Source organism: Euprymna scolopes, chromosome 40, assembly GCF_053919585.1.
Source record: "Euprymna scolopes isolate OS-2025 chromosome 40, ASM5391958v1, whole genome shotgun sequence".
Lineage (NCBI taxonomy): Eukaryota > Metazoa > Mollusca > Cephalopoda > Sepiida > Sepiolidae > Euprymna > Euprymna scolopes.
In genome coordinates, this window is record NC_136521.1 from 50,591,431 (window position 1) to 50,617,613 (window position 26,183).

The 26,183-nt window shown below is 35.4% G+C and overlaps 1 protein-coding gene across 4 annotated transcripts in view; it reads left to right on the plus strand.

The window, feature by feature from the left end:
• The window catches only part of LOC145265556 (BAR/IMD domain-containing adapter protein 2-like), a 213,332-nt gene that overhangs the window by 35,783 nt on the left and 151,366 nt on the right, over window positions 1–26,183 (plus strand). For 3 of the 4 annotated variants that reach the window (XM_080121524.1, XM_080121528.1, XM_080121525.1), the window contains exon 2: window positions 14,121–14,196. In XM_080121524.1, coding sequence (XP_079977650.1) covers window positions 14,121–14,196 — 76 coding nt within the window. Of the gene's footprint in view, window positions 1–14,120; window positions 14,197–15,606; window positions 15,714–26,183 lie in introns of those variants that run through there. The other variant, XM_080121527.1, reaches the window with a different exon arrangement.

Here is a 26,183-nt window from a genome sequence, read left to right on the forward strand (position 1 = left end):
TGTATATATATAAATATATGTATATATATAAATATATGTATATGTATATATATAAATATATGTATATATATAAATATATATATATATAAATATATATATATATATATATACACACACATGAGCAAACAGTTAATAAAACGTGTTTATATATATATATATATATATATATATATATATATATATATATATATATATATATATATATATATGAGCAAACAGTTAATAAAACGTTAAAAAACACTTTGAAAAAGAGTTAAAAACATTTAATCTGAAAAGGAAACACTTGATAAGTGGATAGTACTTAATCCGCAGAATTTCGAAGAAATACTTTCCTTCTCATCAGAGGGTAGGAATTAGCAAAATGCGGGATCGGATTTTGCATACAAAAGTATCGGATTTTGCATACAAAAGTATTTGATGAAACAACAAGTAAGTCAAAGATCTTACTTGATAACAAAAAGTGGAGCAGAGGGTATATGGTGAAGAAAAAGGTGATTACACGTGAATGGATAGTCTGGTGGAAGATAAATAATCCAGTGACGGTAAAATCCAAATATATAACCTCAAGAAAGTTAACTGAATTTCCATTTGCACAAGTAAAATCCAAGGAAATCCCGTAATTGGAAGATGGTCCAAAATAATCCAAAGGCTGAAATCCATGGAATAATTCACAAATATGTACAAAGGAAAAGGGGGAAAATTCCAATCTTATTAATATAAGAAAATTAAGACGTGCTTTTCACACTGCTGCTGAGACATAAATATAAATAAGAAAGATCAGGAAAGAAGAGGGAAAAAAATTAAATGGTGATAGAATTAAATAGAAAATAGAAAAACAAATGTCAAAATGACCCAGACAGGAAATGTTAAAAGGCGCGAAAAAAATATATAGGGCAAAATAATATAGGTCCACTTAAATGTACAAGTTATTACTTAAAAAAAATGTCAGCAAGAGTTGTTAAAAGACACTAAATGAAAAATAAATTAATTAATAAATAAATAGAAAATAAATAAACAATAAATAAATAAATAAAAAAATAAAATATAAAATAAAAAATAAAAATATTTAAGGGGGGAGGATGGCCGGTATCTGCAAATTCAGGAACAAGCAAGAAAGTAAATGCATATAGTAAAATATAAGTAAATATACATACAAGATATGAAAGTTTGGGTAGATTGATATATTAGATAGATATATAAACTATAGTGCAAAATTTTGTTGATAATTAAAAAAACTCACGTTTTCTTTTATATAACCTTCGTTTATTTCCTGGATTTTTTTCTATTACAGCTGTTTCATTGATGAGTTAGCAATTTTACGATTTATGTTTCCATAAAAATATCCTGTCCCCATCAGAGGAAGTGAGGAAGCAGGGCTGTGGAAATCCTTTTACCCGAATACGATGTCCAGCATGTTAAAAATATACCTTTTGTTGTAAAAATCTGATGGATAAACATCTGAAGAAGTTGGTGGGGACAGGATACTTTTATGGAAACATAAATCGTAAAATTGCCAACTCATTAATGAAACAGCTGTAATGGAAAAATCCAGGAAATAAACGATGATTATAAAATAGAAAACGTGAGTCTTTGAATTTTCCACAAAATTTTGCACTATATATGCTCTGTCCTTATTAAATAGACAAATTGAGCTTAACTCAAAATTAACGGTGAATGGTTTTAAAATAACAATCTAGATCCATTAAATGAAAACGGTATACATTGAAAGTAACGACATTTCGAAAACAAACTTTAAAAAAATATATATGTAATTAGTTTTTTTTGGAAAAGAAATCCAGCAGAGTGCTCAATTAAAAGGAAAATCCGAAATATAAGAGCGTATTTTTATATAATATATATATATATATATGAATATTGGCTGAAGAGAGCTTGATAAGGATATCTTAAATGGTCCTAATTATCGGGCTTGAAACTGACGGTACCAATGACTTGTCTCATCTACCAACTTTCTGTACACAATATAAATATATATATATATATATATATATATATATATATTAGAAACCTCATCTTGATATGCATGCGTATTTTGGCCGCCAATCATTATTGATGCAATTCTGATTAAAGACAACAATTCTGTTTATTTTCTTGTTTTCTCGACTCTGCTAGCTAGTTTCCGTGGTGTTAATTCGAGTATGGATCCGAGAACTATACTTTCATCTAGCTCGAGCAGTTTTGATTGTGATGATTGCCATTAGTTTTGTCTTTGTTATATTATTTACTAGCCTGGGTGTCCGGCGTTGCCCGGGTGGTTGGAGGTGTGTTAAGAAAAAAAATGGTGGCAGACAGGCTCAAATCCCTACCGTGAAGGAGGAAAAGAATGGGGGGGGGGAGTGACGTGTTTGCTGTTGCAGCTATCGCCAAATTGGGAGTGACGTAGGTTTAGATTAAGGCTAGACAATCGAAAAGAGGGGATGACTTTCGAAAATATTGGCGAAAAAACGACCCCACCCTATAGTGCCCAGTTGGTGACGGAATTAATCTTTTTAGCCAATTTTTTCGATATTTGTCATCCAAAGGGTCAAGCTTCAAAACGTGAAAATCGTGAAAATCTGTCGCCTCTGTCGAAAGTTTTAGGCAGACATACAAACATACATGCATACATTTAAACAGGTGAGATTTACATAATAAATTAGTTGTTTGGTTTTATGGCATATTTAATGCTGAATCCAGTAATTCTGGAAAAGTTTTTATGCTTAAAGTTTTTTATATCTTCAAATATTTATTCATTATTTTGTTTATTTGTTTTTTTTTCTTTTTGGTTTATCAGGAAATTTTGTCTTTGACTTTGCAGAACATGATTGAGTTTTGCAAAGGGGGAAAAAATCGATGGCATCTGTTTAGTGTACAAGGTGCCTCCAATAATTTCCAGACATTTTTTTTCGTATGGGCACTTTTATTGATAGTACACACATGAAACTCTGTCCCTCCTCCCTTTGAAAAAATCTCGTCCAGCTGGAATGCACTTGTTTTACCGTTCCAACAACTTTCGGAAAGGCTCCATGGGAGTCCTCTTGTGTGAGAATGTCAATGACTCTCATCGCAGCCTCTTTCATCTTAATTGTCTCATAACGAGAGCCTCTAAGGTTTTCCTTGGGCTTAGGGAATGACGAAAAGTCACAGGAAGCAAGGCTTGAACAATAGGGAGAGTAAGTAACTGCTTTGATGCCCATCTCGGTCAAATAAAGCTAGCCGCACTTATTAGCGGTTTTTCACTTATTACGCGAGATACCAGCTGATACCGCTACGCAAGGATGATTTTGTAATTTTAATTTAAAATATACAAAGGAAATTTATGGAGAGCAATATAATTCAGCTGTGTAACGGAGAGACACGAATTGAAGCAAAGTAAGATCTATAAGGTGAAATAAGCTGTGAAGAATCACCTTTATTAATACAATATATACGAGGTGCCTTCAATAAGTTTCCAGACATTTTTTTGTGTGAGCACTTTTATTGATAGTACACGTATGAAACTCAAGTCCCCTTTTGAAGTAATCTCCTTCGGCACTTGTTGTACTGTTCCAACAACTTATCGAAGATAGCATGGAATTACTCTTTTGTGAGCTTGTCTATGACCCTCATCACAGCCTCTTTTATCTCAATTGTCTCATAATGACAGCCTCAGGAATAACCAAAAGACACAGGGAGCAAGGACTCGGCTATAGGGAAGGTGATGAACTGTCTAAATGCCCATCTTTGTCAAATAGACTGTGACAAGGATGAAGTTATTGAATGCATCCTTATAGGGAAGGTGAGAAATTGTCTTGATGCCCATCTTGGTTTGTGACAAAGATGGAGCATCCTTGGCACAAACTTTACGCAAATCTTCTGCATCTTCAGTTCCTCGTGAATAATTGTGTGTACAGTTCTCACACTCGCATCAAACTCGGCACATTCTCTCTATAGACACGCAATGATCCTTATCCATGAAATTCTTTATTTGGCCAATCAACGCTGGTGTTCTGACTTCTTTACTCCTCCCCTACCTCTCATCATCCTTTAGACTCTCTGCTTCGTTGAATCTCTTCTGCCACTCAAAAACTGATGCACAAGTCATGCAAAATGTTCCAAACATCTCGCTACTCGACGACTCACAGTTAAACACCATCTCAAATAGTAGCTCTTTACGTCCAAGTGGCAATATGCCTTGTTTCGGGTGAAAAAGAATTTAAAAAAAAAAAAAAAAAAAAGTAGATAAATAAAATAAGACAAATCCATTTCCCCATGGCCTTGTGCCTGATCATGTATTTATGGTGAATTAAAAATCCATTTATTTTTTTTTTGTTTTTTGATAGACTTCTGGACAACAGCTGGAGAGAAATGGGACAAGATAATAGTTTTTAATATTATGGGATTTCGACTTCAAACAATTTTACTGACAGGAAAAAAAAAAAAAAAAAGAAAGCAAAGATATTCAATAAAAGCTCCTCCCACCACCGTTAGCAAATGTCTACGATAATGTGATAAGTGGCTGGCTTAATGGATAATATCAGACTATGAAATTAACAATGCAGAGTTGGATAATAGTGCCATTTCAAATTCATTTTATTTTTTACAGGCCCTATCTTTATAAAAAAAAAAAAGGATCTATACGATTCTTATAAAGTACCTTCGGGACAAGATCAAAGTGTAGTATTCTTGTTCTCTCTCTCAGTGGAGGAGAAATCCTTCACGACTGAGACAATTTTTATTCTTGTTCCTTTTCTCCACGCTAAAAAAACGACCCTGGTGTCTAACTCTGTCCCGTGGGGAGGCATTGTAAATAGAAACATTCAAATGGCACATGTCAAAATTTGAGCCCAAATTGATTATCGGTCCCCAGACAAAGGAGAGATTGGACCGAGTAATATGCTCACGTTTGTCCGTCCACACTTTTTCTCAATAGCCACGCCTTGGAATTTTTGGAAATTTTACCCAAACATTCGTCATGGAGAAAGTAAATTTTTGCCAGAATGGATTTTCCAGGATAATTCTGGTTGTCCCCCTAGGGGACATTATAGGGTAAAATTACTCCCAAATTGTTCATCCCTTCATTTGTAACTACTCTTGAAAATTTTTAAGACGGTGGGGGGGGGGGAATCTGCATTTCATGTGTAGATAAAGCATCGCTTTCTGATAGAGAAATATACTGTTCAAGCAAAACAATGCAAAATTATGAAACTGTGCTTTCTGATAAGCTGTTACCTCGGTATCGGTATGACTTTAAAGATGATATTGTTTAAATAACGAAACAAAAAAAAAAAAAAACGGATTACAGGACAAGAGGGAAGATCCAGTAGGTAAGAATGATTGATTTATTGAAAGTAATTTATCATTCCTGAGGCTTTCGTCGAAAGAATCCATGGCTTGAATATTTGCTACTTTGTAGAAGATGAAATAGCAACAAACATGAGCAGGAGTGAATTATCGCGACTGGAGATTTTTAAATACACTTCCTTCCTGGCTTGTCCAATCAGAAACCAGCTCTCAGTCATGTGACCAAGTTTATAAAAGGTTAAACCAGCAACACGCTCTCTCTTTCTCTTTCTTCCTAGATCTTGGACGGACAACAACTCTATGTGAAATGGACCTGTCCACCCCTAACTTCTCTTTTTGGATTCGGTAGCACTCACCCGACCTTCGGGCTCGGGGTTCAACTAGAACGTGAATACAAATCAGACAACATGACTATCTTCACATGCGGTACACATACGAACTTTCTTTCTCGTTTTACAGAAACTTTCTACTACTAACTTTTAAAGAGACAGATAATCCATCATGGCTACAAACCATAACTTCAAACCCACATACACAGCAACACTTTTCATGACTAACCCTTCCTCTATACAAAGAAAATCAATAAAGTTGTTTTTAAATGTTAGAATGAGATTCAATGTCTTTTTATTCAACACTAGCAGGCCGCCCGGCATTGCCCAGTCGTAAAATACACTTAAATATGATATTTTGATTAATGCAGATATTTATTATTATTATACTAGCATTTCAACCCAGCGTTGCCCGGGTGTTTGGAGGTGTGCGTTGAGCAAAAAAAGTGGTAGTAGGCAGGCTCGAACCCATGACGCGAAGGTTGAAAAGTGAACGAAAATCTGATTTTTACCGATACTCCATGACGCGACCGGAAGTTCGGAACGTTAAAATTAAGCAAAGTCAGTCCAACTGATACAATGATTTGCAAAAATGGTTCGAAAAAAAAAAAAATCGACCCCTCCTTGTAGAAAACTGCCCAGGTGAAGGAATTAATGTTTTTGGCCAATTTTACGATATTTCTCATCTGAGACGTCAAGCTTCAAAATTATACCGATCTCGTGAAAATCCGTCACCTCTGTCGAAAGTTTTAGGCAGACATACAAGCAGACATACATACATACATTTAAATAGACAGGTGAAATTTATATTATAGATTATACTTGCCCGGGTATGTGGTGGTGTGTGTAAGCAAAAAAAAAAAAAAATTAGGGATAGAAGGCAGGCTCGAGCCTGTAACATGCAGGAGAAAAAGGAGGTGAAAAAAAAGTTAACGATCTTATCAATGCACCACCGCAATTGTGACATCACGGGCGTTCGAAATAGCATTTTATGTGACGTCATTGACGCAAGGTTTGAATGACTTGCAAAAATGCCGACAAAAAAAAAAGTGACCACTCCTTGTAGACAATGGCCCAGGTGAAACACTGTTTTTGGCCAATTTTTCGATATTTGTCATTCGAGAGACCAAGCTTTAAAACTATACCAATTTTGTCACGTACCAATGCATCTGTCAGAAGTTTTTGTGAGGTCTTTTTTTTTTGTTGTTTTGTGGGGGTCTGGTTTTGGGGTTTTTTTTGGGGGGGGGTTCTGTTTTTGGGTTTCTTTTTGTTTTTGGGTTTCTTTTTTTTGTTTTTTATTTTTTTTGTTGTTTTTTTTTGTTTGTTTTTGGGGTTTTTGTCTTTTTTGTTTTGCTGTTATCTATTTTCTTTATTTGGATCAATATGCGTATTTCAATAATTAAATCAAGGTTTCTGGTGAGCAGCATGTGACACAAAATACTTTTTATTGTGAAACGATCAGACGATAAAAAAGATAGGCATTTGCAAAAATAAAAGATAAACACGTAAAAAAAAAATATTGATTGTAGAAGTTTTATCTTCGTCATAAGAATTCAACCAATCGATATGAATGTATGCATGGAGGGAGGGTATTAGAAATATAATTCCAGACTTCAACCAATCAATATATATATATGTGTGTGTGTGTGGCAGACGATTCTAGGATTCTAATATATAATTCCAAAGCAATTTTCCCCCCCAAAAAAAATCCTCTCCACAAAAAATGAGAAAAACATGAATCTTAGTGGAGAAATACATGGGATCAATGCTTATCACCACAGGTCAGGAGTACAACAATATCTATGCCCAAATCAACGATGTCGGCCGTGATTACAGTTACCTACAACCCCGCCTGTGATCTCGGGATGAGATTACAATAGGCACGAAAGTCTGGACTTATCAGATGCTTGTTTGGACAATCTTCCTCTACAGCTGCGATATATGTCCAGTGAGAGCTGCAGATCTCAAAAGATTGGTAGTGTTTGACTTGTATTATCTCCACTGACCTCTGCAGACCCACTAGCACCATTTTGTAACGCTCTGATCGCCATCTGGCATCAATTGAAATGGATGACTCATCTTGCGGGGGCTCCATGTTTTGACAAGGCTTGACATTTACTCTTTATCTGAAATGGAACGCCTACATCAAATCTGTTACCAAGGTTGCTGGAAAAATGGTGGGATCCTTCTATCGATCCAGTAGATATCTCACTGCTAATGCAATTCTCTACCTATATAAGAGCCAGGTACGCCCAAGGATGGAGTATTGTTGCCACATCTGGGCAGGAGCTACTAGAAAGATCTTATCCTGCCTTGACAGAGCTCAAAGTAGACTTTGTAGCTTAGTGGGGGATTCCCTTTTCTATTCCCTGCAACCTCTTTCTCACAGAAGGGACATTGTGAGCCTGTTTCTGCTTTATCATTATTTTCATGGCAAGTGCTCGTCTGAGCTTCAATCTATGATCCCCCCCTCACCAAACAAACATTCAAAAGAAACGCTTGTCTAGCTGAAAACACTATCAATAGTTTCCCCCCACTCGTTATCTGTGCCTAGACCTAAATGTGAATTCCATGTACTGAGCTTCTTTCTTAGAACTACACACCTGTGGAACTCGCTTCATTTTGCCTGCTTCCCAGCTGACTGCAATATGGTCGTCTTCAAGTCCAATGTAAACAAGTTCTTGATGAGCTGTTCATCCTTAAGTAATCCAATTTATCAAATTTACACTTCTAGCGATTACTATATTATCCCTTTGACTACTGTATCCTCTTTAACCCTTATCCTCGAGTGGCCTCTGGGCCTTGATAAGCAGTGATTCCTTTGTAAGCAAACACATTTAAAGAGCAGATTTTGTTGGTTCGACCACGCTATACGCTGCAACACAGTGCGTCCGTGAAACGATAACTCCAGCACCACTGTTGGGAGTTTCATATCCCGACTTCTCTTTTTCCGCGAAGGAAAAACATGCCTATCACTCGAGACCCAGGGGGTGGGACGGGAGACACAGAATAAAAGGAAAATGCACCCAAACATTACATAATTTTATATTACTACATAGACAAATGTAAATGAACACCGTAACACTACATAACAGGAGCAAAGTGTAGTATCTGTTCTGTTACTACACTTCAGTGTTTCTGACCTCAATCAGTGGAGAAATCCTTCTGGATTGAGGCAATTTTTACTTTTGTTCCTATCCAGAGCACCCGTGTTTTTTTTTTTTTGTTTTTTTTAGGAGCTGTATTTTCCTCACATTAAAAACCGAGCTTGTGTCTCACTCTGCCCTCGTGGGGAAGCAAGTAAATAGAAACACTACATAACAGAACATGTGTTCGCTTCTGCAGATTGTTATGTGTGGTTGGGGGAGGGGGGCATTTTGTGGAGGTAAAAATAGAAAAAAAAAATATTTAAATGCAGTAAGATGAAATTCTGGCACTAATAGCGGCAGTCCAAAATTAGATCCTTGCTTGTGATTCCATGAAAATAAATATTTTAAGGACTTTTTTTAAATTTAACGGATTATCAACGGCCATGGAGGAGAGGAGAGGGCAAATCTTATGGCTGTCTTGGGGTGGCAAAAATAGTTGCTATGCCACTGGGCTCAACCCATCCTGGGTGAATGCTGCCAAAAAAAAAATAAATAAATAAATAATATAAAAATAACAAATGATAGAAAGCAATTTAAAATATATATATATATATATATATATATATATATATATATATATACTAGCATTTCAGCCCGGCGTTGCCCGGGTGTTTGGAGGTGTATGCTGAGCAAAAAAAAAAGAGTAATTTTTTTTTAATTTGACCCCTATTATGACCCCTTAAAATTTATTGTTTCGGGCTCAAATCACTTTATTAAGTTAGATCCAGGTTCAAGGAACCTATATCTAAAATTTCAAGTGTCTAGACCCAAAATTGTCGGAGGAGTTTGGTAGAGTTCTTAAAGGTCAAATCGTTGAAATTTGACCCCTTAACAGCCAAATTTCTGGCTGACACCCGTCACATCGATTTTCCCAAATCTCAGTACCCGGTATTTCAAATTTCGGGTCTATGCACTAAAAATTGACAGAGTTATTGCGTAGGGAAATGTACACAGACAGACAGACACGTTCACTTTTATAGATATATATATATATACGAGCAAACAGTTAATAAAACATGTTAAAAAACACTTTGAAATGAGTTAAAAACATATTTAATCTGAAAAGGAAACACTAGATAAATGGATAGTCCTAACACGTTTTATTAGCTCTTTGCTCATATTATAAGCTCTATCTTCTATTTGGTTTTATCGAGCTTTTACATCTGGCTGAGATAACTTTATAAATATTAATTCTTTAATATTTATAATATACTTTAATTTTACCATCTTGGATCATTTTGGTAAATTCAATTGTAATTTTTATTTTTTTTATATATATATATATATATATTTATCTGAACTGGTTTGCGATATGGTTCTCTCCAAAAGAAAATAACTGTAATGAGTATCAACTTCTTTGGAAGAAGAATTGAACAAAATTGATCGAAGGTGATTTTTTTTTTTTTTTTTTTTTTTTTTTTTTTACATAGGCATCACCACTTATCAAGGCCAAGAGGCCACTCAAAGATAAGGGTTAAAGAGTGTACAGTAGACATCGGACAATATAGTAATCATTAGTAATGAAAATTTGGTAAATTTGATAACTTATATAGAACGGCTCATCAAGAACTTATTTACGTTAGACTTGAACACAACCATATTGTAGTCAGCCGGAAAGCAGGAAAACGGAAGACAATTCCACAGGCGTGCAGTTCTAAGAAAGAAGCTTTGTTCATGGAATCTACATTTAGGTTTAGGCACAGATAAAGAGTGGGAGGGGGGGATTATTGATAGTGTGTACAGCTAGACGAGTGTTTCTTGTGAAAGTTTGGCGAGGGGGGACCATAGATTGAAGCTCAGTTGAACACCTTGATAACTAAAAACAAAAAAAAATTTAAGATGTGGCCATTTTGTAAACATGCTGCATGTTTATTTTGGTGCATGTACACAACATAACTGCAACCGGAAAGATACATAAGAGAGCACTCAAGAAATAGGTTAATGATCTTGAAATAATGTCTTATTGAATACACGGTTCTATGCTGTGATTATGAGTCTCTTGAGTCTTGGAAAAATTAATATCATTCCAGACATTGAATGCCTGAACAGTAATTCTTTTTATGTCCACAGATAAAGTAGCCCATGAATTTAAAGTAGGTGGTTGAACAGTCTACCATAAATGATGAATGTTGGCAAAGTCAGTTGTATCAAACAAAATTGGTTTTAATTGAAAAATAACTGCTGTTTCTTAATAGCCATACAATCAGAGCATTGGTAATTACAAAGTCTGAATTTTCATTATTATTGAATATTTCCATGGGTTAGCTGGATTTTCCTCAAATTAAAAAAACTCTGCTCTAGTGGGGAGGCAAGTAAATAGGTGCAAGTCTTGGTTTTGTTGGAAAATATCTGTTATATATAATATTTTTATTTATATAGACAGATATTACCTAGTCGCTACACTGAATATGCTAATGTTTCTGACATGCGTCTGGTTCTCAAATGGAAGAAATGAAATATATATATACATATGTGTGTGTGTTCAGTGTAGCAACTATGTAATATTTGTCTATATAAATAAAAAATGTTTTGCTCTTTTTTTATTGAGCACTCTTAATAACTTCATTTTAATTCCCAAGTTTTCCCTCTTGAATACCTTTAACACTGTGTGCATATATATATATATATATATATATATATATATATATATATATATATATATATAGTTTTATTTTACAACCTCAAACCATCAACTTAGTCCATAACAATTGTTTCCACAAACGAGAGATCTCATCTGTTTCATCAGATGGTAAAAGCTTTATAAAAAAAACATATTCGGCTCTACTAACGTATTGAACACTTTTATTCCTTTTTTTTTACCACTTATACTTATCTACATAATCTGATATATAGATCATTCCCACATACCAATTTTTCAATTTTTACCAGCAGCTCTTTTTTCTGGATTAAAACGTTTTCCACATGTCTGATTATCCTATATACCGAATTTCAAGTCCGTAGATCAAAAATTTGTTGCATATACAGGTTAAGAAAAATGTCCTCACACACATACACACACACACGCACATTCTCACTTTATATATATACAGGGTGTCCATAAAGTTCGTGTGCACTTAAAAAAATTTATAACTATTTATATTTGCGATAGAAATAATCTGTAAAAAATGTTATAAAGTTTCATGTATCGAGTTTTAAGTATTAAAGTATTCGACCCCAATGTTTCTATGATCATCTTCTCTTTTGTTTCTTGTTCTTGCTGTATTGTCGTTTCTCGCATTGGTAGCTGCTGGGGGCACATTGGTTCACAAGTATAAAAAAAAAATAAAATTCAGCAAAACACAAAGGGCACAAACTCTGACACATTCCGTGGATATTGGTTGAAATCTGGGTACGTGTGTGACACCATCATGGGAAACTACCTTCTAAGGTTTACATTTACTGTAAAGGCTACGTTCATCAGTCTGTTGATCAATTCATTTTCCGATCTCATCTGAGCCACAAACTGTGTTTAACTGTCCAACTCTTAAGTCTCCTCAACTTTTACTGTCATCAACCCGACTATCTGAAACTGTTCCTAGTTTAACTGTTGCAAAACTCAACACTCCTAAAACTAAATCTAAAATATATTGACCTCCTTTGTCTCAATCATTGCCACATCTTGACCAACAATCTCACCTCAGCTTCCTTTGGTGTTCATTGGTGAACAACTTCCTATCCTTTGTCTTTCCACCAACCCTATTTCCTATACCTTTTTTTTTTTTTTTACAGTGATCACCACTTATCAAGGCCCGGAAGCCACTCAGGGATAAGGGTTATTGCAAGTACATTACGTTAGTGTGGAGATTTGATGAAGTGTTTACTTAAGGGGGCGGTTCATTAGGAATTTGTTAATATTGGACTTGAAGACATCCAAGTTGTAGTCCGGTGGGAAGCAGGCAGACGGAATAGTTCCACAGGCGTGCAGTTCTAAGAAAGAAGCTTTGTTCATGGAATCCACATTTTTGATTTAGGCACAGATAAAGAGTGGGGGAAATTTTTCACAGTGGATTCGGCTAGACGGGTGTTTTTCGTGAAAGATTGGCGAGGGGGGACTAGAGATTGGAGTTCAGATGAGCACCTGCCATGGAAATAACGATAAAACAAGGATAGGCTCGCAACATCTCTTCTGTGGGAGAGAGGTTGCAGGATAGAGAAAAGGGCATCCCCCACTAAGCCACGAAGTCTATTTTGTACTCTGTCAAGACAGGATAGGCTGTTTTTAGCAGCTCCTGCCCAGATATGGCAACAGTATTCCATTTGTTCACCTGATAAACTTATTTCCTTCCATTTTTTGCTATAACTTTTTTTCCTTTCCTTTTGTCTTTTATATATATTTCCTAACACTTAGGGGCTTGAAAGGAGCAATATCATTTTATATATATATATACACACACACACATACACACACAAGTGACCTTGTCTGTTTGAGGAACGGTCTTTACCAAACTCTTGTCAATCTTTGGTCTAAAGACTACGTCTACATACGAGATTTGGACCTGTGGAACGAATTCAATTTGGTTTTTAGCCAGTAAAAATAGAAGTAAAGGGGTCAAAATTGAAAAAAGTTAAAACTTGGCAGATATAAGTGCTCTTCTATGCATGCACAAATATACATTTATAGATTAAACAATGTTATTTTAACTTTTTATTTATGTATGAACGCGGCTCAGAGGGTAACAAATGACGCTGGAGAGCTGTGTTTTGATTTCTATTCTAGCTGATGGTACCAAGGTCATTTTTTTTAATTTTTAAATCACTATTACATATTGGGTACAGTATAATAATCGATAGAGGATTGACTCCATAATAAATACGTAATTTGCATAAATTATATATTTAAGTGTTGTAATTGGGCACCGCCAGGCAACCTGCTAGTGTATGTGTGTGTGCGTGTTTAGCAAATGCTCCTAGTTTTCTAATTAACTCCAGAGCAACAAAAATACAATCGCCTAGCTGCAAAATTTCCCCCCTTCACTAGATATTCTTAGATGCCGGAAGATTTTTTAGCTTCTTTCCTCAGGTCACTTCCTGCTCCCGGTTTCACCGACTATATACACATGCAGAAATGTAAATGTAATGTGAACATCTTACTGTCCAACTCCCCATTTAGACTGCCCTCTAAAAATCTGGCCTCTATCTCAGTAGCTCCTTACATTTCAGTGAGAATATGTTCAGGGTGAATGAAAGTAAAAAAACAAAACAAAACAATTACAATAGAATAATGGTTGTGACCCAACGGGTCACGGTATGACTAGTGTGTGTACGGTAGTAAATGAATTTTTTTTTTTCTTTTCTTTTTTTTCTGGTGAGTCTGGCTTTTATTGCGTGGTTTGTGTTAATGTGTATTTTTTTTTTCTTTTAGAATTTAAATGAACATTTCACGCCGAACCTCAGGCAACTTTCCTTAAGTGCCAGGAATTATTACAAAGCTTTAGTTGGTAAGTTTTTTTTTTGTTGTTGTTTTTTTTTTTTTTTTCATTCTTTATTTTTTGTATGAGGTGCAGTGGTGCATAATTGGTTTGCTGAGTTAAAATTGAAAAGAAAATGCTTCAAGTTAGAAACTTTAAAAAAATGTTCATAACAAATAACACGAATTTGGTATGGAGAGATACAACAATAAGCGCCCACGGTTGGCATGTGCCCTCTATATAGAAGCATTGGTAATCCAACCTAGAACCCGTCTGATAGAAAAAAAAATAATACGAAAATAAGATGAATGGAAATTTAGGTGTTATCAGGGTTCAAGATGGCAGTATAAAAAGACGTTCTTTTTTTGTCTTTGTTTTTTTTTTTTTTCCTCGTGGTTGGGACATTCTCATGCATGTGAGGTTGTCGGTTGCTTGCTTGAAGAAGTGATATGCCATAAAACAAAAACAACCAACCTTCTCTCGAGGGTAGATGGGACTCTCTTAAGCCATGGTAGGCACTCCGTCTAGTGATAGCGTCATGATAAAAAATACCCTTGATAGCCCTGGGTGAAGCATCAAGTATTCAGCTGCCAACAAGATTTGAATTACACTACAAAACTTGTGTAGGGAGTTCAATCTCGGCTGCAGCCGCGCTGGATGGGTGACAAATTTGAGAAAACGAATGAACACATATCTAAAAAATGGCTGAAACCTTTGAGGAAGAACCCTAGTCTTTAATGGAATGGAGCCGTAAATGGATGGTAAACATTCAATGCTGCCAAGACTAAGAATCTATCTTTTAATAATTACAAGAAACCTTCTCAACCACTGATTGCCATGGCTAATGATACACTACCTGAAAGCTCCATTCAAACTTCTCAGCTTAACATTTACAAGGAACATCCCAACCTTACACTGTAGAGATCCCCGAAAGCCTTCTCCTCTAAGAGTTTCTTCTCTTGAACTATTAGACTTTGGAATTCCCTACCAGTTTCTTGCTTCCTTGACCATTCTGACATGCTGAAGTTCAAGTGTAATGTAAACAGACATCTTGCTGCCCAATTCCCTACATAGTGTCCTTGTAAATTTGGTCCCAAATAATATTATATTATAGCTGGGCAATGTCTGATGTCCCGGGTAGAGAGTTGAGCAACCGACATTTGAACTGGTAACAATGTTATGGAAATAACAAAGATGTTTTGATAACGGAAGAATGTTTTGAAATATGACTGGAATTTAATGTAGAAAAAACTAAGCCAGAAATATGTAAAACAATAAAATGTTTACAAGGGTGTTTAATGAAATAGGATTGGAATGGTTAGTTTTAATAAACGTAGATACGTGACAAGACCAGGCAAGAACTTTTGGTTACATAGATACGTGAACGAGTTTAGAGACACCTTAGAAAATTAGTGTTTGTAACGGACGGCTGAGAGACAGTCAACAAACGAGATAGCACCCAACAGGAGCAAGACCGATAGTTAACATGTAGACAGGACTGTATCAGCATTCAACCTGGAATAAAGGTTGCCGAAAAAAACCCGGAAGTTTGTTGTTCGTAGTAGAATTTTTGTTGCAGCTTTTCATCCAACAAATGTTGTAACCTCATAAATGATATTCGTCCCACTTGTTGAAGGTATGCCTTCCTTTTTCTCTCGTCAGACAAAGGAAAACATATATTCGTTTGAAGTAGGTGAGTGGGTCTTGCTACATTTTCGGACACTAATCTGGAGAAGCTCGTATATTCTTAGCATGCAGCTTGTAGTGTACTTTTCAACATCCTTTCCAGGCAGCTGCACAAGTCAGTATTAACCAGCCAATCATATTCTTGTAAGAAGGAAGATGTTTATTTTGTTCATTAGGGAGCAACGGAAGAACATACACCAGAAGTTGTTTTTGTGACATTTTGAAAACTAGTTGATCACACGTAAATACATGTATAGAGAACAGACACAAATTCAATAAGACCCTTGTTACACACACCTATACGTTAAGGTTAGTCGATTTTGGAATTATGACTGTCTATGCAGAGAAAGTTGTTGATAACCTAAATAATAACCCAAAATATTTTTTTCCAAAACTTAATCGTTTTTTGGGGGGTTTTTTTTGGGGTTTTTTTTTTTTGTTGTTTTTCTTTTTTTTTTTAGCAAATGGATTTTGTAAACAATCATATGCTGACTTTATGTCGGTGTTAAATAATAAAAAAGTAACTCTGTCATATTAACGCTGCTTTTTGAAGAAAAAAATATGAAGAAAATCTATTCGATAAATTTTTCGTTTGTTTATGACTATATTGTTTTCAGAAAACTAAATGAGCATCGATAAAAAAAGGAAATACTGCAAAATATTTCATTTAATATATGCAAGGCAAAATAGGCGCAAGCGTTTGTGTATGTCCGGGAAAGTCTTTTTGCGTCGAGGTTCTCACATCAGCTAGATTCCACGAGTCCCGACTGCTGGAAAACCGCCTCTGTGGTACCAGTCTTCAAGAATTCTGGTGAAAGAACTGACCCACTAAATTATCGCCCCATTAGCCTCCTCCCGCTTTTCGCCAAAATATTTGAGTCCTTAGTTAATAAAGCCCTAGTCCAGCACCTAACAGCTGCTAAACTCTTGACTGACAAACAATATGGATTCAGGCAAGCCCGTTCAACAGCAGATATCTTAACTGTAGTTTCTGAACGTATATACCGTTCATTGGATAAAACAGGGGAGGGTAGAGCGGTGGCCCTTGATATATCTAAGGCTTTTGACAGGGTATGGCACGATGGTCTTCTAAGGAAAATTAGATCATATGGAATCACTGGAAGAATTCATAACGTAATTAAATCCTTCTTAAGTAATAGAAAAATCAAAGTTGTCCTCGACGGACGTACATCCAAACAATATGACATAAATGCGGGAGTGCCTCAGGGGTCTATCCTTGGACCTCTATTGTTCCTGATATTCATAAACGACCTCCCTGATAATATTGTTTCGGAGATGGGTATATTTGCCGATGACACCACTCTCTATAACAGATATGAGGGGAAAACAAATGAACACATATCCAAGAAAATGGCAGAAACACTAGAGGATGACCTCCAATCCGTAGTGGAATGGGGACAAAAATGGTTGGTCTCATTCAATGCTGCTAAGACTAAGCTTGTTTCCTTCAATAACTACAAGAAACCTTCTCTACCACCAATAGCAATGGCCAAGAACACATTGCCTGAAAGTACTTCTTTTAAACTCCTCGGCCTAACGTTTACAGGGAATATGAACTGGAATAGATACATTGAGAGCATTGCCAAGGCTGCTGCAAGGAAGGTTGGCTCCCTCTACCGTGCTAGAAAACTACTTACGCCTGCCAGTATCCTATACCTCTATAAGGCAACCATTCGCCCATGTATGGAGTACTGTTGTCACATCTGGGCTGGTGCATCTGCTGCTTGTCTCTCGCTCCTGGACAGGGTTCAAAAAAGAGTCGCAAACCTGATAGGTCCTGAACTGTCATCTGGGCTTCAACCTCTGTCCCATCGACGAGATGTTGCATCCCTCTGCCTGTTCTACAAATACTTTAATGGTGAATGCTCTGACGAACTGCAAACACTTGTACCTCCCCGACGTAACTACCCCCGACAAACCCGACAAGCTACTAAGTCTCATCCCTTTACAGTGGAGATCCCTAGGTGCAAGAAAGCCTTTTACTCCAATAGTTTCTTCCCCAGAACTGCGGGTCTTTGGAACTCCCTTCCGGGATTCTGCTTTCCCAACTGCAATGATATGCAGAAGTTCAAGTGTAATGTTAACAAACATCTTTCTACTCTTCTCCCTTCATAATGACCCCGCTAATTAATTCCCTAATAGTAGCCCCCTGCTTCAAAGTGGCACTGTGCCTTGTTTGGGGTGAAAATTGAATAAAAAAAAAAAAAAAAAAAAAAAAAAAGTTTTCGCATACTTCTCAGATTCACAAATGGACACCATCTATCTTTTTTGATAAAGTTAAACAAAATGGCGTCGTATCTGGTGTTTGTTTGGCTTTTTCGTTTAAAGCGAAACTGTTCAAAAGTGGGCCGGGATTTCTGATGCGTCACTTAAGTTAATTGGTCTTTGGTCAATGTAGGGGAAACCCTTCATACTGAGACAATTACTATTTTTTTTTTTTTTTTTTTTTTTTTTTTTTTTGTATACTGCCAGAGTGCCTCGTTTTTTTTTTTTTTGGGGGGGGGGACTGGTTTTCCCAACATTAAAAACGTCCTTGTCTAATTTGCTTTCGTGGGGAAGCAAATAAAGCATTTAAATCCACGTACGTTCGATTAAGTATACTTAAATTCGATGCACGCAACTTCTGATTGCACGATGGCAACATCGGCTAACGCGTTATGGTTTGTTTGTTTTTTTTCACTTTTTTTCCCTCCTTCACGTTACAGGTTCGAGCCTGTCTGCCTACTACCACTTTTTTTTAATTTTTTTTTTAACTTCACCTTCTTTTCTTCCTTCGCGTTACGGGTTCCAGCCTACTACCAATTTTTTTTTTTTTTTTTTTTTTTTTTTTAACACCTCTCTCCACCCTGTTGTTTCTCCCCCCCCCCTCCTCACCGGGCTTTTTTATTCTCACCTTTCCTACACCACTGCAACTGACCCACGCAACACCGGGTACCCCCGCTAGTTTAAAATAAATTGAACATTTTTCTTGGATAAATCAAAAATTGACAGGGAAAAAGAAAACAAAAAAATTCCTATGAAAAGCATAAAAAAAAATTAAAAATCTTGTCTGTATTGGTGTTGATGGAAAGCATGATAAAGACGCTTTATTTTACAAAGAAATAGTGAATGAAAATTGATACGAAAATCGGAGAAAGGCTAAGGGTCAAGAACGCCATTTGATACACATGTACAGAATATATACAGAACTCCCTCCCGACAATACAACACTAATAGTCCCTTACGTCAAAGTGACACAGTGCCTTTTTTTTTTTTTTTTTTTTTTTTTTTTTTTGTTAAATAAATAAAAAAAAAAGAATTTTAACAACTTTTAAAAAAAAAACAAATAGTTATTGTACAATTCTGATGTACATAAATAACTTGCAGGAGACTTTGTTAGTTTAGTCACGTTGAAAGAATGAATGGGAATATTTGGGTTAGAACAGTTGAAGTTGGCAAAGAAAACAAGAAAAACATGAAATACGTAAATCTGAGTATTATCATTTACTCACGAGCAGTAGTTACACAGGCCATCATCAAAGTTTTTTTTTTTTTTCCGAGGACAACTTGTAGTGTTCTCTGGAATCTGAGTGACAAGTCTCCCCAGATTTCCAGTACTCCCCACCTTTGCAAATTAGTTTGTATTATCACAACAGCCGTTTACCATTGATTTCTCATTAGTAGTGACTATTGGTCTTCACTGAAGGTCTGGTCAGGGCTTTCTCTCCTCGGTCTTTCCATCCTCCTTAACCCTTTTTGGTGTGGTGTAGGATAAGCCAATCATTATTAATATTAATATTATCATTATTATGATCTGGGCTTGGGTGACAATCTGAACATTTTTTTAAGATTATTTTTAAAACTCTAATAATAAAGATATGAGTCAAAAGTTCGAACTTCGTGTCTTTAAATATTCTAGTTCGGACTCGTTGCTCTTGAACAGCATCGGATTTCTTAGAGTAAGGTATTATGCAAATTATCTTTTTGTTTATTTTTCTAGTTCACCTCCTATCTTTCCACGTTTTTCCTTTTTTTTTTATTAATTTCTATTTTCTTTTTCAAAGACTGTAAGATTTTTTAAAAGAATTTATAAAGATTTTTTAAGGTATTTTTTAAAACATTTTTTTTTGTTAAGATACTTTTTTGTTTATATTTTTTTTTTTTTGTAAGAAATTTTTTAAAGATTTTTTAACAAGATAATGAAATGAAATCTGAACTGCCAAAGCTTTTATGAATTTGTTCCGCTTCCATTGTTTTTGTTAGGTTTTTTTTGTTGTTGTTTTTTTTTTGTTGTTGTTTTTTTTTTTTGGTTATTGTTTTTTCAGGTCAGGCATTCCTTTCATATTTCTATTCACGATAAAACAGTTTCTACCAATGATATGACACTGATTAAAATAAATGGAAATAGGAATTTACAAAGATAAATTCACGACTGCTTTTTTTTTTTTAATTTCTTAAAAAACTAAACCCCTCAAAAGCATGTCGACCTATTATCATCCTGCTGGAAAATTGCTTCTGTGGTACCAGTTTACAAAAACTATAGCGAATATTGCAGATATCCTAACTGTAATCTCTGACCGTATATACCATTTGCTGGACAAGGCAGGAGAGGCTAGGGTAGTAGCCCTAGATATAAATCTAAGGCTATTGGCATAACACAATTGTTTTCTCATGAAAATTAGATCATAAGGTATTACTGGATGAATACTTAACATAGTTAAATCCTTCTTAAATAAGAGAAAAATCCAGGTTGTTCTCGATGGTCGTACATGAAAACAATGATATAAATGTGGGTATATCTCAGGGGTTAATCCTTGGACCTTTATTATTCTTCATATTCATAAACAACTTCCATGATAAATTGTGTCCGAGATGGGTATATTTTCTGATGACGCCACACTCTATAACAGGCATGAGGGGAAAACGAATGAACACATATCCAAGGCAATGACAGAAATCGTAGAGGGAGATCTCTAGTCTGTAGTGGAATGGGGGACAAAAATGGATGGTAACGTTCAATGTTGCTAAGACTAAGCTTTTTTACTTTAATAATTACAAGAAACCTTCTCAACCACCAATAGTCATGGCTAAAGATGCATTACCTGGAAGTAGTTTGTTCAAATTTCTCAGCTTAACATTCACGGGGAAGACGAGTTGGAACAGATACATTGAGGGCATTGCCAAGGCCGCTGCAAAGAAGGTGGGCTCTCTCTACCATACTAGAAAGTTACTTACGCCTGAGAGTATCCTGTACCTCTACAAGGCCACCATATATGGAGCATGGTTGTCACATTTGGGCTGGTGCATCTGCTACTAGTCTCTTACTCCTGGACATGGTTCAAAAGAGAGTCGCCAACCTAATGGATCCCTGGACTGTCAGCTAGGCTTCAACCTTTGTCTCATCAAAGAAATGTTGCATCTGTCTGTTTTACAAGTATTTTAATGGTAGGTACTCCGACGAACTACAAGTCCTTGTACCCCCTCGATGTAAATACCCCCCCCTGCGACAAACTCGATAAGCAGTGAAATCCTACCCCAACACGCAGAGATCCCCAGATGCTAGAAAGACTTCTACTCTAATAGTTTCTTCTCTAGGACTGCTGAACTTCCGGGTTCTTGCTTCCCTGACTGTACTGACAGGCAAAAATATTTAAATGTAATGTAAACAAACATCTTACTGTTTAACTCTCCACATATCTCTGCAAATTAAGTCCCCGATAGTAGCCCTCTACATCAAAGTGACACTGTGCTTTATTTGGGAGTGAAAATGTAATAAAAAAAAATAAATAAAAATTGCTCCACAACTGACATGAAGTCATTTGATGTAAGGAGCTAAAAAGAATGGTCTAAAACTAGACAATAAGCGTTAGATAACATAGATTCTGACCCAGAAAACAGCAATTCTTCCCTCTTTGTCAGAAACATTGCACATTGGATGTGATGTGAGGACTAAAGGACAAAATAAGCGAGTTATCTATAAAAGTGAGAATATATGTGAGGACAATTCTCAACCTATATACTCAACGAATTTTTGATCTACAAAACTTGAAATTTGATATATAGAGTATTCAGATATGTGGAAAACTTCTTAATCGGTTTTTATCTGAGAAAAAGGGCTTCTAAAGGGGTCAAAATTTAAAAATTGGTATGTGGGGTAGGCGTCTTCGGATTTTTATCAGTTAACTGTTTCACGAATGCACATGCGTGAATGATTCACATGACAGATTCTTTATATTAAGAATAAGTAGGTTTGAAAACACTTTATAAAGATCATGTCAATCTGGCCTAATGGTTATCGTACTTGACTCACTGTCTTTAGGTTTTGGTTTCAATCTTAGATCAAGTATTTTTTTTTTTTTTTTTTTTTTACTTACAAGAAGTGAATGGTTTCAGAAAAAAGAATACTCACATGCACATATCTCAGTTTCTGTATGAATTAAAATATAATATTTATGCACATTTTACGACTGAGCATCGCCGGGTGGCCTGCTAGTATCTATATAAAACTGACATTGTCTGTCTGTCTAAGGAATGGACTCTACTAAACTCCTCTGTTAATTTTGGGTCTACAAACTTGAAATTTGATGTATAGGGAATTTGGACCTGTGGAACAAATTCGATTTAGTTTTTAGCTGGTAAAACTTGACAGGTATAAGTCCATTTAACGGTCTATACGTGTGCAAATATAAATTTATACATTAATGTCGGTTAATTTTTAGCGTGTCGATATCAGTGTGTTGGTTGCTCAGGTAGTAATGAATAATGCTGGAGCACTTCAATTCAAGCTGATGGCACCGAAGGCATATATAATTTTTAACTTTTGAAATCAATACTATATATTGGGTACAATATAATAATCAATAAAGAATTAGCTTTATAATAATAAATACAAAATTTGCATGAATTAAAATATCATATTTAAGCATATTTTAAGACCGAGCAACGCCGGACTGCCTGCTAATATATATATATATATATATATATATATATATATGTGTGATATTGTGCGTACAGAACGATCCCTACCAAACTACTTTGTCAATTTATTTTTTTTTTTTTTTTTTTTTTTTTTTTTTTTTACACACCTGAAACTTGGAAATTCGGACCTGTGGAACAATTTTGATTTGATTTGATTTTTAGCAAAAAAAAAAAAAAAAAAAAAATCGGTCCTAGATATGACCTTAAACTATATCCAGTGGTGAGGCCCCAGCTTGTGGGCTTTGGGGAGTATGGAGCCACCCTTTAATTGCCATTGCTCCCAGGTCCACTCTGACCCGGAGTAGTAGTACTTGTTAGCTAAATAGAAACCGACTTGAAAACAACAAAAATATATTCTATTAAAATTTTTTTCTTAAATCTTTGGATTCGGCATTAAATAACCTGAAAAGGGTTGATATGCTGTAAAACGAAAAACCAACCAACCAACCAAAAAAAAACATCGCTACTAAGTAGTCAAAATTGAAAAATAAGAACTTGGCAGGCATAAGTCGACGTAATATGTATCTTCTATGCATACATTTAATTAGGTTAATTTTTAAAGTTTTGATATGCATGTGTCTTTTTCAAATAGTAGCGAAAACTACTGGAGAGCTAAATGCTTTTAGTTTCGATTCTAGCTGATGGCACACAAGTGATAATTTTTTAACTTTTGAAACCCCTACTATATATGGGGTACAATATAATAATCAATAGCGAATTGGCTCTATAATAATAAATACAAAATCTGCATAAATTCAAATATCGTAGCTGGGTGGCCTGCTAGTATATGCATAACTTACTATTAATAATATTAGTAATATTAATAATATTAATAATATTAATAATATTAGTAAATAAATACGAAGGCTTGTTTTTATCACACCTTTAAAATGACTTTCCGTTATTTGAATCATTAAAATAACCGTCGTTCAAATACCATATATCAGCAGTTCAGCCCAGCTTTGCTCAGACCCTATGTACTGTTCATAACTTTATGTGCATATATATATATATATATATATATATATATATAAGTAATGTGATTGATAATCTAAAATTTAAAAATCAAATTATAATTAAATTAAAAATCCGTTTCATAAGAAGGAACAACAACAAAATCAATTATCTGTACGATCGTTTCGGAAAACAATGCTTTTTATTGCGGACAATAATTATTACATATAGTTTTTTAATAAGCAAGGTCTCCTCGTCAGCAAATTTTGAAGGGTTTTTATTAAATTTAAAAGACACCATAAATAAACCTAGCATTAAAAGTAAGGCAGATGTATCTGTTTTTTTTTTGTATTGTTGTTAACTTTGTATATATATTTTATATACAAACAAAATTAATCCAGAGCAATATCTTAATTCTTCTTCAAAAGAAACGGGCACTGCATGAAATAAGTTTTATATATGGCTAAGGTAGAGCTATAATAAGTATTATAAAAACAAAAAAAAAAAAGAGGGAGCAGGGTACTGCCACAGCTTACTCCTGTCCAGGTAATCTACATCTAAAATTTCAAGTGTTTAGACCCAAAATTGGCAGAGAAGTTTGGTAGAGTCTGCAAAAGTCAACCCTTTCAACTTTACCTTCTTGGCAACCAAATCTTCGGCCCAAAACTGATTAAAAACCTTGCTGCATGTCTGAATACCTGAATGTTTAGACCAAAAATTGGGTGAGTAATTTGGTAGAGAATGCAGAGGTCAAATTTTTAAGAACTTTGACTCCAATTTTGACCCCTTAACATTTGTTTTTGGCTCAAATCAAATTAAAAACTTAGATCCATGTCCAAGTAACCTATATCTAAAATTTCATGTGTTTAGACCCAAAATTGGTGGAGAAGTTTGGTAGAGTTTTCCAAGGTCATATCGCTGAATTTTGACCCCGTTGACAGCCAAATCTCTGGCCGAAAATCGATTAAAAAGATTTTCCCAAATCCCAATAGCTCTTATGTCAAATCTTGAGTCTGTAGACTGAAAATTGACAGAGTAGTTTGGTAGGGAAATGTACACACACACACACAGAGGCAATTTCACTTTTATATAGATATGTTGAAAGCAAAGGTCCAAACATTGCTATTAGTATGCCTAAGTTGCATAATTATTTTTAAAATAGTTTATAATAATCTTGTTATTCATTTGTAATTTTATTGTCCTATTTTCCCCTATATATTCAATAGTTTTGCTGATATTAATGGAGATTAAAGAAAGTTCTATCTATCTGGTCAGGCTCCTTGCCCAGACCAATGTGTCTCTCTCTCTCTCTCTCTCTCTCTCTCTCTCTTCTATCAGCTGCTTCAGATCGTCAAGATCACAGTTGATGTTATGCACAATTTGTTGGATGTACGTGGACCAAGGTCGTCCTATGCTGTAGAGTCCACAACAATACATTTCTCCCCAGCTCTTGCTTGCTCCTCTGGCAGTGATTGGCAAACAATCCTAGACGTTGCTCCAATGCAGAGGGAGAGACTAAAGCTCTTGATGAAACAACACTGAAAGAAGTCACAGAGTTTACGTACCTGGGCAGCAACATAGGTTCCATGGAGAGAGATATCGAATTTCGCATGGGAAAAGCATGCGCTGTATTGGATAAGCTGTGGTTAGTATGGACTTCAAGGTGAACTGACAAACTGAAAAGGCAGTTCTTCAGAGTAGTGGTGGAGTCTGTCCTTGTTTACAGTGCTAGAACCTGGATCCACTCCAAAATATTAGAAAGAAAGCTAGACGGCACATACAACCAAATGCTATGAACAGTGTTAAATATATCTTGGCACGATCATCTCATGAAGCAGCAACTTCAAAGCAATTTGATAAAGTGTTAAGTTTTGAGACATTGTGTTGAACAAAGATGGCGGCCAAGAATCAAATGCGGTCCGTGGCGTAGTTAACGGCGAACTGATTGAATCCAAAATTCAACAATTTTTATAATAATTTTCAAACGTTTTCATTGGTTGTTTAGCACAGCCGGTGCTTATAAAAATGATTGGCGAATTGTGAAAAAGAAGTGAAACAAAACAAATAAAAGAAAAAAAATAGTATTTTTTTTTCTACTTAGGGTTCACCACTTATCAAGGCCCGAAGGCCACTCGAGGATAAGGGTTAATGAATGTAAGGTGGTGGTAGTGTAGTAATTGTTAATGATGTAAATCGGGTAGAATTTGATTATTTATGGGGACGACTCAACAAGAATCTGTTTTCATCGAATTTGAATGCTACTATGTTGCATTTAACTGGAAAGCAGTCCAGTGTTCTGCAGGCGGGCAGTTCTGGGAAAGAAGCTCGATCTGTATTAGACAATTTTATACCAAAAATGGTTCTTATGCGCTTATTGAACCGCGTTATTTTTAAATAGT